Source organism: Eublepharis macularius, chromosome 1 (genome assembly GCF_028583425.1).
Source record: "Eublepharis macularius isolate TG4126 chromosome 1, MPM_Emac_v1.0, whole genome shotgun sequence".
Classification (NCBI taxonomy): Eukaryota; Metazoa; Chordata; class Lepidosauria; order Squamata; family Eublepharidae; genus Eublepharis; species Eublepharis macularius.
The window spans coordinates 165,526,238-165,546,653 of NC_072790.1; the positions used below are offsets into that span (position 1 = coordinate 165,526,238).

The following is a 20,416-nucleotide window of genomic DNA, read 5'->3' on the forward strand; positions in this document are numbered from 1 at the left end:
TTATGCTAGAGTTTGTCTCAGAGGGACAGGCCTACCACCATCCCTCTCCTGTGTGCATTTATTTTTTATTTAAGAGCTCTTCATTTTTAGATTACTTTGGGCATGTGTTTAATATTTAAATATATTATTTCACTGAGCAATGTAGATTTTTTTCTGTTGGGTTTTTGGTCTGCATATAGAGCATACTGATTTATTGGGATCTTGTACTGAAGATGAAGCAGTCACATCAGGTGAAGAATGCATGGATGCAGTCCTGGATGAATCCTTTCTTGAAGTGTGTCCTATTCAGTCTCCATTGCAAGTTTTTGCCGGAATGGGTGGGTTGGCCCTCATTGCAGAAAGACTTCCTATGCTGTACCCAGATGTAATCCAACAAGTAAGTAAAAGAATATGTGTGTGTGTGAAGCTGGCTTAATCATAGGTTGGTGGTAGAGAGTGCCCTCAAGTCATAGCTGTCAGGTTACACATTTTTAAATGACTGCAGCTTTAATGTATTGAACTTTGGCTGCATTATGCTCAGTGGCTTTTTATGTTCTATTTTTTTGTTTAAAGTTCTATATAGTTCTAACATTTTAAAAACACCATATCAATAAGTGTGACACAGTATTTTAAACTGTCCTCTTTAAAGACGCTAGTGATTTTCAGAACTTTGCTTGAATGAAACTTAGCTAAGACAGAGATACGTGAGAGGTTATGTGCACAGTGAGTGTCTTAGAGTATTTGCTTCAGGTTTATTAGAGTATTACTGAAGGTAAATGATACAGTGAACTTGCTGAAACTAAAGAAGTCATTACCTAGGTGGGAGACTGCTTGGGAACCCTGAGCATGCCACCATGAGCTGCAGGATGGAAGAAAGAAACCGTCTCTGGTTCTTTAAAATGAGAATTATGATGAACTGTAGCGCATTGAAAATATTGCATGCTAGGTAGTCTATTGCCATGTGCCTAACAAGACAGCATACAGTGTGCAGCAAGTCTTGGGATGAATCATTAGGTCAGTGATTCGCAGCTTCTTCAGAAGCACTGATGGGTATAAAGCCCAGAAAGAATGTAAAATATAAATGGGGGAGAGGGGTGCACAGTAACTTTTTGATGTCAGTAGGAAGGCAGGAAGCTAGTCTACTTTGGCATTGCAGGCTGGTTGCATCACACAGCTTGTGATTGAAACAGCTGGTTGGAAGGCAGCACAAGATAGAGGCCTGGCCAATTTAATGTTGCTTTGTGGGCAGGGAGGCAGAATGGGGTGAGTATGTAGACATGTATATATGCCAGTCAAACAGCAGGCAACAAACAGAGAAAGGGAAGCATTTGAATGTCTCAAATGATTACTCAGAAAGAAGTTCTTCATACATCATCCAGCAGTCTTTCTCAAACTTCTGTCACTGCATTTTGACAAGCTTTTGTCTCTAGTATTGGAACTTGGTGTCAGAGAAAGAATGCATGAGGATGCAAGTGTGTAGACGAGTACACAAAACAGAGTGAAAGTGCAGGATTCTCTTTCATTCAGCTCATATCCACGCTGTGTACAGATACTACATTCGGCAAGCACAAATGCATATTTAATCTCTTGAAACAGAATTTAATCAGAATCTGTGTAAAAGTGGGGCAAGACTAGTTTGAGGACACTGGCTCTGCAAATTGTTCTTCATGTGTTGATGTGTCACTGCAGTACTTTTCACTGGAAAATGGTTGGCATTCTACATTTGCCCATGTGGACTGGTCCCAACTAGGGCTGAAAGCAGAAATCATCTCTGTAGGATTGACATACAGCTAAAATCCAAAAATGAGGCAATCTAGTCTATCTAAAAATTTATTCTAAGCCTGGAAAATATGTTCTATATCAGTATAAGAAGTTTGTTTTACATTTTTGTTTTATTTAAGAGTGTTTTAAGTGGTGATTAGTTAATATATAAGATAGTGTTAAAATTAATTATTCATTAATTTTAATACTGGAAGTAATTATTCTTGGAAAATCCTCACTCCTAAACTCTTTTCCTACAATAGATTTTAAAAAGTATAACTGTTTATATATAATTATTTAATCATTTCCTTACATGACAAACTTTGTCATAATCTGCCTGTCTAAATTCATCTGAGTTACAGTTTGAGAATGTTGAAGTATTTTTGTTATTTCATTATCAAGAATATTTTAAATGATTACTCTAGGACTATTTAGTGACAATATGTGTAACAAAAAGTACTCTAAAAGGCTACTTCAGAGAACAGTATTAAGCATCTTCTTTTCTTTCTGAAGGTGAGTGCTCCCGTGGTTACATCCACCACCCAGGAGAAGCAGAAGGACAGTGATCAGTTTGAATGGGTTACCATTGAACAGTCGGGAGAACTGGTTTATGAAGCCCCTGAAACAATTGCCGCAGAACCACCACCAATCAAATCAACAGTCCAAACTATGTCTCCCATACCTGCTCATTCTTTGGCTGCTTTTGGATTATTTCTTCGCCTCCCAGGCTATGCTGAGGTGCTACTTAAAGAGAGGAAACATGCCCAGTGTCTGCTTAGATTGGTGTTGGGAGTTACAGATGATGGTGAAGGAAGTATGTACTGTAACTACTAAGTATATTTGGGGACTACCACTAAATATTTATTTTGAGTATACAAGTTCGGAAGTATTTGACAAGACATAGAACTGGCTTTTGTGGAATTCCTGATCTCTTCTGGCTTTAGAACCAAAGTATATGAAAGAAAAAAATGGTCCTTATGGACAGATCTTTTGATTCTTCCTTCATTGCTTAGGATAAATATTGATCAGGACTACCAGAATTAATTTTAATTTTTTAAAATTTCGAACATTGTTTCCAGGGCTTCCAGTGGAACCTTGATCAACTGCAATAACTTTTTTGCTCAGGTACACTAGTTTTGAGGTAGTCACTGTCCTTTCTTGTTAAATAAACCAGATCTTGATGGCCTTGCAGAGATTAAATATTATGCATTGGCTTATTTCTTATTTTTTATTGCTCTCACCTGGATCTACCCAAGTTTAGACAGGCTGTCAGAACCAATAAGAAAGGGTAAAATAATCTTAGCTGGCATCTGGATTGTTTTGCTTTTGCTTCCCTCTCCCTAGGTTTGTGTTGCAACTTTTCTTATGTTATGCACAGGGTGGGAGACAATTGAGCCCACAAGGTTACCAGTTTCTGGGTAGATAACCTTTATAATTGGTGTGAATAGGCAATCCTTGGTTACAATCAAAACATTTCCTTCCTTCTTGACCACTGTCATTCTGCTTTTTGCTAATCTCCTTTTATACGATGTGAAAATGTTGATGCATATCATATAAATTCTCTTTGAATAACTTCTAAATTTGTATTACCGGTAAATGGGAATCTTTTTCCATCTTCTTACAATTTTTCTGATGTGTGAACGTGGGTCTGTAAGGACAATGGTTCAATATTTGTGTTTCCCATGCATGTCAATGTTGTTTGTATTTCAACGTGTTGGATATGCATATTTGGAAAGGTTTGCATTTCCTTGGTAGAATGAGAATCAAGCAAATCTAATTTTTTAAAAAATGTTAACTGTTGTACTTCAGAATCAGAAATAATAGAAAAGATGTGACATGAATTGGTCTGATTGAAGACCTATCGAAACAGTATCAATAAATAACAGTATTTTCCAAGTACCTTGACTTCTCTGCAGATAAATCAATTATCATCCCAAATTCAAGTTGCATAATATTCTGGATAGTCTCAGTGCTATTGTGATATTTTCCCAGTCTCTAAACCATTGCTAAGTGGCCAGGAGAGCTCTTAGGTTCATACATTCTTTCTCCTTCCTGCATGAATCCTGCCCTTTCCCTTTTCAGTGTTAAGTACTGTGTGATGTTGCATCTAAACAGAAGTACTGCAGTCATGGTTATCTTTAGGTTTTGCAAAGCAGATGGTTTTAACTCTAGTTTAAAGCTGTACAAGATTATTATTAAACTCTGAATAGATGTAATACCATAGTTATTTCCCAAAAAAGAGCAGGGAATTTGCTGGGAGAGGGGACATGCAAGCCTACAGGGTATTTTGTATGCCAGCATACAAAGTGTTCTTCATATTCAATGGTGGAAGTTTTGATACACTTCCATGATGGTTTCAGTGTATTCCTTTCAAGCAGGAACAAATCTTTTGTGTTAAGGCTGATAATTTATACAGGAAGAGTCTGTTTGTTCCAGTTGTGTTTATAAAATGAAGATACAGAAATACAGCCTGTAATGCCTCTTAAGTTCCCTTACATTAATAGAATTTGAAATCTAGAAAGGAATATGTTGAACTTTCTGTAGTGAGGCAAACTTCATAAACTACTCTGAAAGTTTAGAACATATTATCCAGATCATAATACTGTGAAAGAATGGAGTAAGAGTGAGCCACTGTTTAGTGCATTCATTACAAACAGTAAGTTTATTAAAATCTAGAAGGAACAAGCTTCAAATCAAATAACAAATAATTCAGTAGGGTTAATGAATAAGCTTTCCATATTATTGTGTCCTTTTTAAGAACATTAATATTGTGTTCTGAATCAAGTCCATACTGGAAGTTGAATCGTGTATCTATAGTCATTCTTACCTGCATGTAGAAAGAAGTTTCAAATAAAAAGAAATAATTTTTAAAAGCCGAAGGTATTTGTAATGTATTTGAAGCTGCAGCATACTAACTCCTTATGTGATGAATACTCAACGTGTATTTTTTCTTCATCTAGGTCACATTCTACAATCTCCTTCAGCTAATGTGCTGCCAACCCTTCCATTTCACGTGCTGCGCAGTTTGTTTAGTACCACTCCTTTGACTACTGACGATGGAGTCCTCCTTAGGAGGATGGCACTAGAAATTGGAGCAATACATCTCATCCTTGCCTGTCTGTCAGCTCTTAGTCACCATGCTCCAAGAGTCCCCAATTCTAGTCCCAACCAAGCAGAGGTCAGTTATCTTTCAGATTCATTAGCTTAGTAATATAGTTTCTAAAATTAGAAGAGTGTCACTTTTGAGCAAGCCCCTGTCTTCCTCTTCCCCACTGTTAAGCTGCTAATATCAGATTTTTAGTACTAACATATTACTCAAATGCACCCTTGCCTTATGGAAATTAGTTTTAGAAGATACTGCCTTTAGGCTATGACACAAGTGGAAAATGCATTCTATAAACAGCCTTCTGTTTCTAACAATATATAGGTACTATACAGGCGTACTTTGTATAAGTCTTTAGTGAAACATAATATATGTATAAGAATACTGCATTGGGCTTCAAAATGCTGCCCATTACTTAAAATAATACTTGTTTTGTTCAGTGGTCCAGAAGAGTTGAATGGATAGAACAGATGATACAGAAATAGCCTCTCACAGTAATGTTCTCACTGGAGGATTATTTTACTAAATGAAGCTGTCAACAGGAAGCATTCTCAGCAGGTTCTTTGAACCTTATTGCAATTCTTACTTTATCCCTTGTCACCATATATAATGTTTGAGCCGTCTATCATATCCTGAAGTGCCTGTCCCAGCTTCCTTAAATCTCTAACCAATGTTTTTTGGCCCAATCTTAAGAAATCTGTTCGACTACAATTTTTGTAGATGATGTTTGCATAGGCACTGTGTGCTTTACAATGAGCATAGTGGCCTGAAACTAGTTGACTAGATGCCAGCTTTGGCTTTGTTCCAAGAATGAAGAATCAATCCAAGAAAGTGGTCCAACTTTTTTATCAGTTATATGCTATGCAACATGCTGGTTGTTTTAGCCTGTGACCATAATGAGACAGTTCAGATGTTATGAACCTAATCTTCCAAATTCTTTGTTGGAGCCTGAATAAATACACTGTAGGTTTGCAGCTAAATGGGCTATATGAACACTTTCATAAAACTGATTAAGACAACTCTCCAATCTGTTTCAAAATGTTGGACTGGATCCAAACTATCACCAGTGGAATGCAGCTGGCAAATTGGGACTTCCCTGTCATCATCCTCCCCCCATTCCTACTGCAGCCTCTGGAGCTCTCCCTGAAATTTTGTTTGGGAGGGTCAGGGGACCTTCAGGAACAGTGGTTTGGGGAGGGGCTAAGTGGGAGTCTGCAGTATGAAGGGGAAAGTGCTAAAATCACCCCTCCCCCAACGATTAGCAGTTGACACTGGTGATTCTGATGCAGAATTTTGCTTCATTCATTGCTTTTTGCCATTTCAAATTTTTAAATCAATTTCTGTGAAAAAATAAAATCCAAAAATGCATTTAGTTCCTTAACCAGAAAAGGGAATTTAACAAAGTATGTACAGATCTCCAAATTGTGGTTCCAGAATTTGGGTTTACCATGAACTCCAGATCCACCTGTTTTATGCTAAGTACAGCTTGACCTGAACAAGAAAGCAGATACAGTTTTTGCACATTGCATGTAATCCATAATGCACTGTGACTATTAAGTGAGACTTAGCATGAAATCTACAGTTCTCTCTAGTTGTATGGTCCTTTCAAAGAAGCAGGGTGCTTAGCTTGTTCTATCAGGTCTCATCACATAATTTGGCACTGAGGATGAGAGTTGAACATGTCTGTCTTGCAACATTGTTTATTACTTAGCATTCATGATGACTCAAGAAGTCTATTTCATAGGATATACATCTACTTCTGACTCAAAAATATTAAAACTAAGCTAATCCCAGTCAGATGACCTGTATTCATTTTATTAGCCACAGGTGTCTAGCACACATAATAGTGCTGCAACTGAAGAACAGCAGCTTTACTGGGCTAAAGGCACTGGATTTGGAACTGGTTCCACCGCTTCTGGATGGGATGTAGAACAAGCTTTGACCAAACAAAGGCTGGAGGAAGAGCATGTCACTTGTCTGTTACAGGTACTGTACAATATTCATTCAGACTACCAACATTGGTTTTAATTACAAGTTGAGTAAATTTTTAGTCCATAGACTACTTAGTTGTAAAATAGCTTATTGTCCCCTGGCATTGTGTTCTGTCTGGTTGTCAGGTACTTGCCTCAGTGGTGTTCAGAGTATCTTTTTTTGTGTCACTGGGCTTCATTGTGGCTTTTCTTTCAGACGGAAGCCCCTTTTGCTGCATGACAAGCCACTTTTGAAAGTTTAAAAAGTAATTCCTGATACAACACAGGGACCTGTTTTTTGTGGGTGAGAGGAGTAAAATTTACAGCATTTGGGGGAATGACATGTTCAGCATTTGCTGGTTGTGTGTGCGTATGTATATGCTGTTGTTTCATTGCTGAAAAAAAAGCCAAAGTTCTGGTGGTTCTTGGATGTTTTTTGAGATTGCTTTCACAGTGTGAACTACCAATTTACAGTTTTAATTAAATCAGATGTTGTTTTTAAGTTTCTTTTTGCAGTACCAATTCTTAAATATCATCTTTACAACTGTCTAATAAAGGAGGATACTTGCAAAGTTTGTTCAATTTTTAAATGTTTGGCTTAGTAACTGAAAAGTTTTTACAATTTTAGTTTCAGATATTTGGCATGCTTCATGAAGAAAGCTTGAATAATAATCTATCACCTCATTTTCTGCAATCACTTATGTATGGACAATAGATGTTTTCACTATTAATATAATTTTGATATGTGACTTTCAAACTTTCAGGTTTTGGCTAGCTACATAAATTCTGCAGGCAGCACATCAAATGGAGACATCCAATCCAGTCATGAAAGCAGAGGACAAAACAGCAATGCCCTTCCATCTGTTCTGCTAGAACTACTTAGTCAATCGTGTCTTATTCCGGCAATGTCATCTTATCTCCGTAATGATTCAGGTAGTGTGTTGTTCTTTGTTCTCTAAAACTGCAGGTTGTAAAATTAGAAATTTATGCAAGTTGGTTCAAAAAAGTCCGCCAAGTTCAAACGTAACATTTAAAGTTTGTGTAAGAAATTTTAGAAGCTTGAAGCAAAATGTCTTTGACTGAAGGGAAGAAAGATAAATATGATTTTGATAGTAGCGCTCTTTTCTATCTTTGAAACTATTATGTAAAATGATCACGTGTACCATTCAAGATTATGCAGTGGTAAGCACAGAAAACATCCGGGAGTACTGCATATTAAGTACTAAGTGGTAGCAGGATCCAGTCTCTAGCCTAGAATTGCTGTAGAATAAGGAAGGCTCTGTCAGAAGGTTATATATTTGCTGCCCTGCAAGTCTGTTCTTGAAGACTGGGCACCTTTTAGATACTGTCCAACTATGCAAGAAGTTGCAGTTAGAAATAAAAACGGGAAAGTTTCTCTCTATGCACCAAGGCTCTTTAGCATAGGGTTATTTTGGTTATTACTTGTGTGTTTAAAAGAGAATAAATTTAAAAAATTTCTCATGAGATAAAGCATTCAGCTGCTGTCTTTATATTTGTATATATATGTTAATTCTACAGCTGCTTTATAGAGATAGGACTGATTTGTCAGTTGCAACTCAGTAAACTTGAAATCAGTTACAAGTTCGCAGATGTTTAAGCCACTGTTGGGCAAATAAAGTCTGCAAGGCGCTTGAGGGCATTCAGAAGTGTTGAGGGATGCAGTCTGACAGAGTGGAGGAGGGAGATAGGGAAGGGTACGCCAACCTATCCTGTACTCACTAGATAATTTCATGCTTATGTTTTAGCATCATCTTAATGTGAGTTTCACAGTCTTTATAACATATTAATCTGATGTATGCATGTGCAGATGGTTTTGATTTGAATTGGTTTTCAGTGTTGATGTGATGGATGGTACTACTATTTATTCAACTTAGTGTTACTGTATTGCTTCAATTGTAGTTTGTAGAGAGGTGAGATATAAATGTTTTGAATAAATAACTAGTGTGTAACAATTGGAGCTTTAGCAGCTTCTAGGAAGGGACTAACAAGCCATTCTCAGCTTTGGGGTAGAGTGAGATGAAAATCTAATTAAGTAAAATATTTGTACCGTAAAGGTCTGTTCAAAGCTAGAAGTACTAATTGGCCTTGCTATTAATGGCCTTCTTCAGGAAGGTTTTTCTACTGCCTATCCCAAGCAAAGCTAGCGGTGTGCATCAGTTCAGATAAGTTTTTGTGCGCCCAGAAAATACTGGTTCACGCTCAGAATCCTCTAATGCTAGAGCCAAATTCAGCCAGCATACATAGCTCTAATCTTTTATTTACATTATTTTCTAGCCTTCTTTTATCCCGAAGAGAACCAGTTTTCTGCTGAGTCTAGTAGCCTTGATTATATTCATTCACTTCAGAACAGAACTTGTCATTGAATCATATGTACCTAGCATCAACATTCTCTGCTTATGTACAATCATAATAGTGTGTTTTGCTGTTTTTGAGGCTGACTGTTAAGGATCCGGAAAACTTTTTGTCTTCTCCTGAGCCTTTTGCCAAGAATCTCTACCTGCTTTTAAAATTTATTTATGTTTGTGTGCTTATTTGCTGCAGTTTTCTTTCAGTTTTTTTTCAGTTTGCTCCATGCTTCACTTGTAATTGTTACAGAATACTTAACACTAGTGTATTTTAGCCAAAAGCATTTGCAGTTAGTCCCTAATCAGTATGTTTCAAGAGTGTGTCCCATTTCCACTTTATGCCTGGCAGTGATAAATATTTCACTTAAAGTGAGTAATCTATCTAATATACAATCTTGAGCTTCTGCTATATGTTACAGTCTGATCCTAAAGCATGTTGCCTTTGTTTCTCACATAATTGGCAATTAAGCATGCTTCCGGTTACAGCATTTTTGTTTTCCCCTTTGTACGCTCTATTAAAGAAGGCTGTTCAGAGTCCAGTCAGCAGTTTTGCATCAGTTTAAAAGACTCTACTTTTAAAGTTTATATATTTTTGTATCTGATATATATGGCTTTAAATAAAATTTTAATGGGATTTTACTGTATCAGAAACACATTTTGATAGGATTAATTAACCCATGCAGATTTTCTTCCACATGCTGCATCCTCTTGCTATTTCAGTTTTTTAAAACTCCATTATTTTCTACATTTATTTTGCATTCAGATGCTATTCATAAAAAAGTAAAAATGCAGTTACAGTGGCATTATTTTGAATGTTCATAACTGATACCATTTACATTTACATTGCTTCTATTACAAGTATCTTTTCTGAGACATCTTACTGTTTTGGATCCAGAAAAATGCAAGCAGAATTCTGCTTGTGGAATGAATCTTTGCTACCTTGCCTGTCCTGCTGCAGCCCCCTAAAAAGTTGCTGTGGCTTGGGAAACATCAGTAATGGCATGAGACACAAAACTGCAGGAATTTGCGCAAAAGAATCACCCCCAACCCTTGTGCAGAAAGGCTCCACTCATGCAAGAACTGGAAGGACAACCAGTTTCTCCTTCCCACTACAGCTCCCTGCATGGCATCTGATGCCATTCCCAAGAATTCCCTAACCCTCCAATGTCTTTGGCTGGCACAGAAGATTGCAACAGGAAAGGAATGGTAGTGTTTGTCTGATTCCAAACCACTGTACTTAATGAGTGTCTGTTAGTCACATCTGCATCAGATGAGCAGGCTACATTTAATGCCCACACTACTGTGGTTAAAAAAATTTATCTGAAAGAACTGCCTTTGGTTAACTTAGCATAGCAACCCAGTTGCTTAAAAAAAATTACAATTTCTGGTCTGTAGCTGGCATCAGTTTATTGCAGCAATAATTTCTAAATGCCTGCCCAGTAAAGTGATGGGCCATTTCTATAAATAGCTTAATCGATTAATTGAACAAATTAATCAAAGTCTGTTTTCCTAAATTATAAATTAGCATTATTATTCATTCCTTCTTGTTTAGTTGTAGGGCACTGTTCTTTTTAAGTTCAGCTGAAATATCCTAAAAGATCCCCATGTTTAACATGTGTGTTCCATTTATTTGGTGTCACTAGTTCAACCGACATGCTAACCAGAACACATTTACAATGCTTTCATTTCATCTACAAGTTTCTGACACAATGTCCAGATAAATGGTCACATGTTTTTACTACTACTGTTTAAACTGAGGAAAATATGTCCTATTCATAGGGCTTAACAAAAGCAGTGAATGTGGATGCTGTATATATTGAAACTGCAGTGAGAATTGTGGAAGTTTGAAAATTGCTACTTTTGCGTTGCAGATGCCTTTACACGAGTTTCTTGCTAGTAATAATAGTGGAGTTCTGGCACAGAAGAGAAAGGGAATAGCTATTGTCATATCTTGGCAACTCCTATTTTAAACTTAACATTTGTTTCTTTAGAAACATAACACTACCTTCATTCTGAAGTCAAATCATGTCACTCCATTTTGCTTTGGAACTCCATTCAGATCTGTATAGCCCTAAATGATCCAAGTTACATACAAGCAGGCACCTTCCGTTATGTGCCACACCAAACCTTCTTTATCGTATTGATAAATTTCACCAAACATACCTTTTTTGCTCTAATTTAGAATGTATTTAAATTTCTTTCTTAAAATGGATATCCACAAGACTTGGTAAAATAAAAAGCTTCTTTTAATTGTAGAAAATGCATTTCAAATATGGAAATTTCTGCTAAAAGTTTAGTTGCTGAAGAAGAAATCAGATTATAGTGATAGAAATAGACTGCTGTACCCTATCTGATTAAACTTCATATAGCAGTATCCATTCTTCCTGTGTATTGCTATCTATCTTGACAGATGTTAGCTCTTTAAAAACTCTCAGATTAATACAAGAATCAATTTAATAAATATAAATATGTGTGTACATCTTTTTATAGGTCTCAGTCAAACCCATGTCAAACAGCTTGCATCTTTGGGGCAGGGGAGTAATACACCAGCAGAAAATGGCTGTTTTTATGTCCTGCTTGTGAGGTTCCTGAGGGTATCTGGTTAACTCCTGTGGGAAACAAAATTCTATAATAGTGGATCTTTGATGTAATCCAGGAGTATTCTTTTTAATTGCACAAAACAGCAATATTTCTGAAGAGGTGGCTAAGAAATATTCTAAATTCTTGGGCTAATCTATGTTTTAATTAAAAAATTAGCCTTTCAGTTATGCTGTCTTAAACCTCTAATACTGGGATCATAAAATTTTAATGCTGGTACATACCAGCACATTTCCTTAGGGAAATTTCTAATCTATTTCTTTGTGTGCCCTTAATCTTTTTGTTCATATCTTCACCGTATCCCGAAAGATCTAGATGTAACTTGAAGCCAACACCATTTCAAGAAGCTCTGCATCTAACCCACAGTGCAGGCTTGAACAGAACTCGCCATAATGTCTTGAGCAATTTTCCTGTGTTAAAACATTTTTTAATTTTTTCTACTATCCAGCCTGAGGAAAAGTTCTGGTGAACTTGAAAACTTACAAATTGTTACATATAATTTGATTAGTCCTAATAAAAGGTGCTTTGTGTTCTGGGGTTTTAGATTTCATCATTTCCTGCCTTTTGTGTTTCTGATTTCATATTATTTACTATATCTAATAGTAGGAAAGTTTTACAGATACTGTGGAATGCCAAAAAGACAAATAAGTAAGTTTTTGATCAAATCAAGCCTGAATCTCCCCTAGTAGCTAAAATGATTGAACCAAAGTAATTGTACTTTGGTCGCATCATGAGAGGACTAGACTTGCTTGAAAAAATAATTCTACGAAAAATTGAAGGCAGTACAAAGAGAGGAAGACCAGCATGAGATGGATTGAATCAGACCTGAGCAAAGTCATTAATGATAGGACCTTTCGGAGGTCATTAATTCATAGGGTCGCCATAAGTTGTGAAGCAAATTGATGGCATAAGTTGATGGCACATGTTAATAGTAGTGCATTGCCTGTGCCAACTATAAAAGCCGCGAAACCTACCCATCCACAGATAGGCTAGGGGTATCTGCTCAGAGGACTCCCCAGTTATGCAGAAAAGGTATGGCTTTGAAAATTAGCCAAGAAAAAAAGAGGAGGAATCCAAAACTAGTTCAAGGACTGACATAGAATGCTGATAGCAGCCGAGTCAGGCAAAAAGGGGAAAGTAGAAAGAAATGAGGAAATTGGCTTGCTGAAGCCCATAGAAGCATAAAGTTATGCTGTCGTATCCTCAGCTTCTTCAGTTTATATTTATTTATTTGGGAAATTTATATGCCTACCTGTTCTTCATTTCTAACACACCGCTGTGTTGCATTCTTGTGTTCTTATGCTCATTTCTTTTATTCTGATTAGAATTGATCTCTTCTGGACTCTTTCTGTTCACCTTCTGTTGTGTCTTCTTCCAGGGGCTTCTTCTCTCTTCTCTTTTCCTGACATAATGCCAAACGGGCCTCTCTATTATATGCCAAGGAAGTAAAGTTCCTCAATCCCTTTATATCGCCAAGCCCCTGGCTAATGTCCCAAACAATAGCTGTTAGCAATAAATGGTTGAAATTAATGTGTAGTCTATTGAATAGAAAAATGGGCTTGAATCTGGTACACTTGTGGCCAGCCCACCTCAGTCTCCAGATTTCAGGTCCTCATCTGTAAATGATTTACCTCATGCCTTTGTAATGAAAATGCTATGTAAAAGTTTACATAGTAGTAGAGGATATCTGCCTTATTATATTTCCATACCTACACTTTATTCTAATATTGCTTTTTTAAAAAAAACACTTAAAATAAGCTCCTGGTTTGTGTTTAAATACACTGGTTTCAAAGGTAATCTGCATTCAGATGTGATTTTTTTTTTAGAAGTTGAAGCAGAAGCACCAAAGTTCCAATTGGAAACCTTTTAAAGCATCTGCAAGTAGAAGAGAACATAGCAGTATAAAACATAGCTTTTGAAAAAAAACCTTGGCTTTGCAAGTAGAATCAGAAAAATTAGAGTTGTTTACATATTTACCAGAGCATAGGTTTGTATGCTTCCTCAAAAGTGTCAAATACTTTTTTGAGTAAATGTGTACAAATAGATGGATAATAGGATTGTAAATAAATGTGTTAGAGATAATACAGAATCTGAGCCATGAATGATAAACAACTTGGAACCAGAATAATACTAAAATGGCTTAAGTTTTTTTTCTCAACCTTTAGGCCATAACTTCCAGTATGTTTCTTTTCTAAATCAACATTCATGCCAAATGTCATGTTAGGTTAATATTTAATAATATAGAACTCATTTTTTAAATACTAGTTTTCAGTATTTGTTTTACAAGTTATTGAAAGGCAAAAGTATCTGACAAAACTATTAGCAGCATGAGACTTAAAGGTGTTGCAGAAGATAGTCAATTAAAATTTTATTTGCTCATAATACAGTACTTAACAGTGCTCTTCTTTCTATACTTAACTATACAATTTTGTAAATTTTAACTCCTATTGATGGTTTAAAAATGAACTAGGTTCCTTTCCCTCTCTAGTTGTCGTCTATACAGAGGTACATAGTCAGAAATCCAAAAGCATAAAGGAGATCAAGAAAATAAAACTTTTTGTAGGAAGATCTTATGGGCACCATTATCTATTGTGTTTTGATTTGTTTATATTAATATTTTGCATATTCATTGGCAGCAAATACCATATGCATTTTCATCAATGAGAAGTTGAATATGCATTTTCATCGGAGCTTCATCAGTGAGAAGTTGAATATTTAACTTCATTTACATAATTAAACGCAGCTGGGATCGCATTTTGCGGTCACTGGTACAGTGCCTCTAACTAGGCACTTCACTCTGGAATGTGTTTGATCTTTTGAGGCTCTGTGTCCTGTTGAGTAGTGTTCAAAAATCTGTCTTGCCATTGCTGGTCTCTTCCACTGTATGCTCAGAGTTATGGTAAAAACATCAAAGTGTTGTGTAGATGTACACAAAAACAATCACAAATAGGTTCAGTACTGTTCCAATTATTCCCAACAGAGCTAAAACAGATTCTTCCTTTTCTTCACTCTCTTCCTGCTTTTTTACATCTTCTAGTGTAGTGATGGCAGAGCTCCTCATTTTTCCTGCAACTATCTTCACCAGTGTTCCGGCATCTGGCTGAAAAGAACAAAAAAATTAATTCAAACTACTTAGAGTATATTGCAGAGAGATTTAAATTTGTGGGATTTGGTTTAAATAACCAGTTTCATTAATATTTTTGCAACCCGTATCCTATTTTAACAACACTGCATTTCCTGTGTTAAAACAAAGTTGATACAAAATACGGCTCAAAGAACAGCCATGTTGAGATGCCAAAAGTACCCAGATGTTTATGATGGAATATTGAAGGTAACTGAGGTGCACATTCTCATCTGATAGTCATGAATTGGTTGGTCTTCCATATGAGTCTGTGTGTCTGTACATCCATAACTCTGTGAGAAAGATAATACCCCTAACTGTTGAATATTTGTATAATATATGAAAATTTACAAAATGCAGTCCTGGAAGGAAACATTTTAGCTATACAGTTGTTCAAATGCAGTATATCTACAGAAAGTAGTATATCAGCAGCTGTAAGTGGTTTTAAAATCTTGCTGTTAATATGATTTATCAACCCTTCTGTGAGTATACATTCTCTCTTTTGTGGCATCAAAATACAACAGCATTTGCATCAAATATGTAGACAGTTTACTTGAATATTGGTATAGGGTGCTTGTTGTCTGCTGCATTTAAACATTGCCAATGAAAAATTCTGTTCATAAATCTAATCAGAATTTAACATCTAGCAGACGTGCTAGTTTACATACTTAACATTCAGAAAGGCATTATATGTTACGGCAGTTTTCTTATCACCTGAAGTATCATGGGATTTGGCTTTCTTTTGCTTGTTATAAAAACAGAATGCTAGTAGAAATCACAATTAATAAATTGTTTTTGCATAAAGACTTGTTTAAAGCTTGTCTTACCCTACATTGCATCAGGAATAAAATCTCATCAGACATGCTGCTTACTCCTCACTGCAGTGGAGAAACAGCCTTATCTTCATGGAGGGCTGTTCTGTTCACTCAGAGCAGAGATTGTATACATGCATGAACAATTCCTTGATGAATTAAGATGAGGACGCAGTAACGGTTACAAAATCTTCCAACAGATGCAGGCCTTATTTCGGTTATCCACTGAAATGATTAATCGTTGGGAAACAAAGCCCTGCTCTGCATATCCGAAGCATGTTTGTATGTTTGTTCTCTTTTTAAGTCTTTCTTTCTTCCATAAGATGAGACATTTTCTGTGCTGACATTGAATATGCCATTCAGTCTTGCAGGTAAAAATCTGGTGCTTCTCCAGTGTATGTAGCTGTTTCCCAAGACATTCCAGTTAAATTATCATTTAACATGCTCTGCATCTTGTGAACCCTGAAGAAGATATTTTTCTCATGTCGGTGTGTTGTAAATCCAGATGGTAGCAGAGTTCATTTGTTAATAATTTTCTCCAGAAAAAGCACCGTTCTTTGTGTGTGTGCACGCTGTGGGGTTAGGAGTGTTGTACACCTACATTCAAAACATCTGACAAATGATTCCAAAGCAGTCTTTGGAGCGTTGCATAACTTAGCAGCCAGTCAAATATGAGGAGTGGAATGACAGTCACTTCAGTTGCACACTGTAGTGAGTGCTGACATTGATTAAACATACAGTTGGCACTTGCTGAATAAAGAACAAGCTACAAGTCACCCTTGCAGACACTGAGTTGCATAACAATTTGCAATGCTGCTGCTGTTTCATTGTCAGGCTAAGCACATTTTAACCCAGTGACAACTGTGAAAGTGTGCTGAATAGAATAAAGCCAAGTTAAGTGTGTGTTGGGTTTTTCTGACAAAGGGCTGAGTGACAAATAGTAACCTAAAGAATTTGAGCTGAAACAGAGTTGCTGGGAGTTAGTGTTTTTATTCCATTCTGTTGCTTTTTGTAGGCTGGTTCAGGATGGAAAATTACCTTTTTAATATTCATCTTTTTTTTAAAAGAAATGTTCCCAGTCTACTATTGCAGGAGTTAATAATTTGAAATCCTTCAGTATATGAATTACAATATGGGTGGTTGCATGTTGTTGTGCTGAACTTATGCAACACTTGCTCAGATAACAGCTGAGTAATTACAATTACCTTTTGCAACTGTTTGTCACGGAAAGGTATTTCATTATTCACTTACAAATACATAGTGTCATATTAAGGCAGTGTTTACGAACATCATCGATGATGCTTAAATGGGTTCTACTTTTTACAGGTGCATACTTTCTGTGGACATTGTTTTAATTTCCAAAATATCATTTTATTACCTCCTCCTAGGTAAATATTGTATGTACTTGGATTTTCTTTTTAAAGGCAATACTAGCCTTAAAAAGGTATATGCACATTTTAAATACAGCTGCAATTTAAGATTTGTTAAGGAGTGTTATAAATAATACATTGGAGATGTCATATTTTCAGTTGGTGTTAGTAATAGTAGTCTCCTTTAATGTAAAGTAGTATATTACAAATATTAATGAAATTATTGCTACTTAACTTCACTTGGGATTAATATATTAAGACATATTTTTCTGAAAGCAATGAGGTGATATTGAGACAGACTTTAAATGAGTCATACCTTGCTACTGTTTAAAGCAAAGATGCTTAATAATTTTGGACCAAATGCTGAAGTTGTCCCCAGTTTGATCTGTATGTGATTTATAGCTGTAAAATAAAACTATGAAAAATGTATGTAATTTTCAGAAGCAAAATATTACCAAAAATAGAGATATTTGGTTAATTTGCCAGAAACCATATTTTTGCTAGAAGCCATGTGTTTTTATAACAACTAAACAAATGCATCCAGCCTCACCAGGATCTCTTGTACCTAGATGATTGTATGCTTTATCAGAATGGTCAGTTTAGTAATTCATCATTTGGTAAGCTTGAAATAATGGTGCTACTTTCACCATTAAGAATTAATGCTAAATCATCAATATATCTAATTCTCTACATGGCCCAATCTGTGGATATCTGGAGGGCCTAAATCCCCACTCTACTAAGAAAACTCACCGAGTGACCTTGGACCAGTCATACGCATTCAGTCTAACCCATCTCATAAGATGGTTTGGAGGATATAATGGAGGAGAGGAGAATGATGTGAACTGCTTTAGGTCTGCATCGTAGAGAAGAGGATGGAGGGAGATGAAGATACTAGACAGATTTTTTTCTACAAACCTGAGAAAAGCCCCACATTTTCAGGAAAAAAATTATAATGCTGAGTGAAAAAACAGAGGGGTTAAAAACCCCAAATAATATAGGCAGTACCTGTAGCTATAAAAAACAAATGCCTTCTGAGACTTCAGTGGCCATTGTTAAGCAACAACAGTAATGCCAGGGTTCAAGCCCTGGCTTATGTTAGTAAAAAGCTGGGGCGGGGTCAGGGTCCTTTTCATGGTTAGTTTGGGCCCTTGAGGGAGAATTGATTGGGGCCAAACCCAGCAGCAACCACCAGGTGACTTGCTACCACATGACTTCTGTGACTCAAAGACCCTGTTGATTGATGGTTGTTGTAGATTTTCCGGGCTGTATTGCCGTGGTCTTGGCATTGTAGTTCCTGACGTTTCGCCAGCAGCTGTGACTGGCATCTTCAGAGGTGTAGCACCGAAAGACAGGGATCTCTCAGTGTCGAACTGAGTTTGACACAGATCCCTGTCTTTTGGTGCTACACCTCTGAAGATGCCAGTCACAGCTGCTGGCGAAACGTCAGCAACTACAATGCCAAGACCACGGCAATACGGCCCGGAAAATCCACAACCACCATCGTTCTCCGGCCATGAAAGCCTCCGACAATATATCGAACACCTCTATGGGGAGGAAACATTCCAACACAGTTTGACACTGAGAGATCCCTGTCTTTCGGTGCTACACCTCTGAAGATGCCAGTCACAGCTGCTGGCGAAACATCAGGAACTACAATGCCAAGACCACGGCAGTGCAGCCTGGAAAATCCACAATAACCATTGTTCTCCGACCGTGAAAGTCTCCGACAATATACCCTGTTGATTGTTACTGTTCAACAAAGTCAGTATGGTGTAATGGTTATAGTTTCAGACTAGGATCTAGGAGACCTGTATTCAAATCCCCATTCTGCCAAGGAAGTACACTGAGTAACCTTGGGTCAGTCACACACATTCATCTTAACCCTACCTTGCATGGTGGTTGTGAGGATAAAATAGAGCAGAGGAGAATTATGTAAGCTGTTTTGGGTCTGCATTGTAGAGAAAGGTGGAGTTTAAATGAAGTAAACAAATAATAAATATAGCTGAAGATAGGGGGCGTATAAAAGGAAGGTTGTTTTGTAGGTAAGACAGAGAGAAAAAAGCAGAGAAAGGGAAGGGTTATGGGGACTGCCAGGAGGAGGGGAAAAGGAAATACTGTGCAGAGGGATGATACAAGGAAAAGTGAGGTCTCTCCCACAAGTCTTTGCAGGTTCCCCACCTTGCAAGTGGCCCTGGCCTGGTGGCCAGCACTGTGCAACTCAGCCAGAGTTTTCCTGGGGAGAGACTTCCAGAGGAAGGGAAGAGGGATAACTGAAATGAGGGATGGGGGGGGGGTGGAGATAAATGCAAATTGGCTGGAGGGTGGGAATGAGAGAAGGAAGCAAGAAAAGAGTGAGACTGTGGGAGACTTCAGGAAAGGGAAATATTAAATAGTGAGGGAGGGAAAATGCCCCCCAGAAGGTCTTGCAGAACCACCTCTTCTATTTACTGATTTGCTATGACCATATAAAAACATTGTTACATAAAGTATCTCTTTGCTCCCTTTCTGTTTGCAGTGACTTTTTGGCAGCAGCTTGTAGAATCTCAAGCTACATGGCATGCAAGATGTGTATTTACAATAGACATGGGCACGAAACAAAATATAAATCAATTTTCATAACGAATTAGGCCGATTTGTCTCGCGAAAACACGTTTTGTGGGGCCACAGTTTTCATGAAATTCACGACTTTTGGCCCGATTCATTTGATTCATGAACTATTCGTGATGCCAGACATTCTGGCGCCAATCCATTGATTCCCTAGGCAACATAGGCCCATTGTTGCCATTAGAAACCCCAATCTTAGCCCACATAATCTTGATAGGCAGCTCTGCTTGCCAACTGGAGAGCTTCCATTCTGCCCTATACAGCGATGGCAGGCAAGGGTCTGCCCCCTGCCTGCCTGGGGCACCCTGTCCTTCCTAGATGGAAGTGCACCCTGTCCCTCCTGGGTGGAGGGCATCTGCCGGTGCCACCAGGTCCATGGGTGGTTTTGTTGGCCACCGCTCCTCAACATGAGAGACGGGCACTTATCCACTGCGTTGCTCTGCTGTCCCCATCCGGGGGACTTAGTCTCTTTCTCCTCGACCCAGGGGAGGGCATCTGCTGGTGCCGCCACATCCAATTGGTGGGTTTTGTTGGTGGCTTCCACTCCTCAATGTTGGGGGTGGACATCAATACAATGTGATGCCCTGCTGTTCCCTTCCAGGGGATGTAGTCTTTCCTTCCCTGACCTAGGGGAGGGCATCCACCAGCGCTGCCACATCCAGCAAGTGGGTGGTTTCAGCAGCCACTGCTCTTCAACACAAAGGACGAGCGTCAATCCACTACATTACTCTG

The 20,416-nt window shown here is 37.6% G+C and overlaps 1 protein-coding gene across 2 annotated transcripts in view; it reads left to right on the top strand.

Annotated features, from left to right (window-relative positions):
* The window catches only part of BIRC6 (baculoviral IAP repeat containing 6), a 330,219-nt gene that overhangs the window by 226,973 nt on the left and 82,830 nt on the right, over positions 1 to 20,416 (top strand). For both annotated transcript variants that reach the window (XM_054976787.1, XM_054976793.1), the window contains exons 61-65: positions 180 to 376; positions 2,254 to 2,554; positions 4,701 to 4,918; positions 6,665 to 6,829; positions 7,578 to 7,746. In XM_054976787.1, coding sequence (XP_054832762.1) covers positions 180 to 376; positions 2,254 to 2,554; positions 4,701 to 4,918; positions 6,665 to 6,829; positions 7,578 to 7,746 — 1,050 coding nt within the window. The remainder of the gene's footprint in view (positions 1 to 179; positions 377 to 2,253; positions 2,555 to 4,700; positions 4,919 to 6,664; positions 6,830 to 7,577; positions 7,747 to 20,416) is intronic.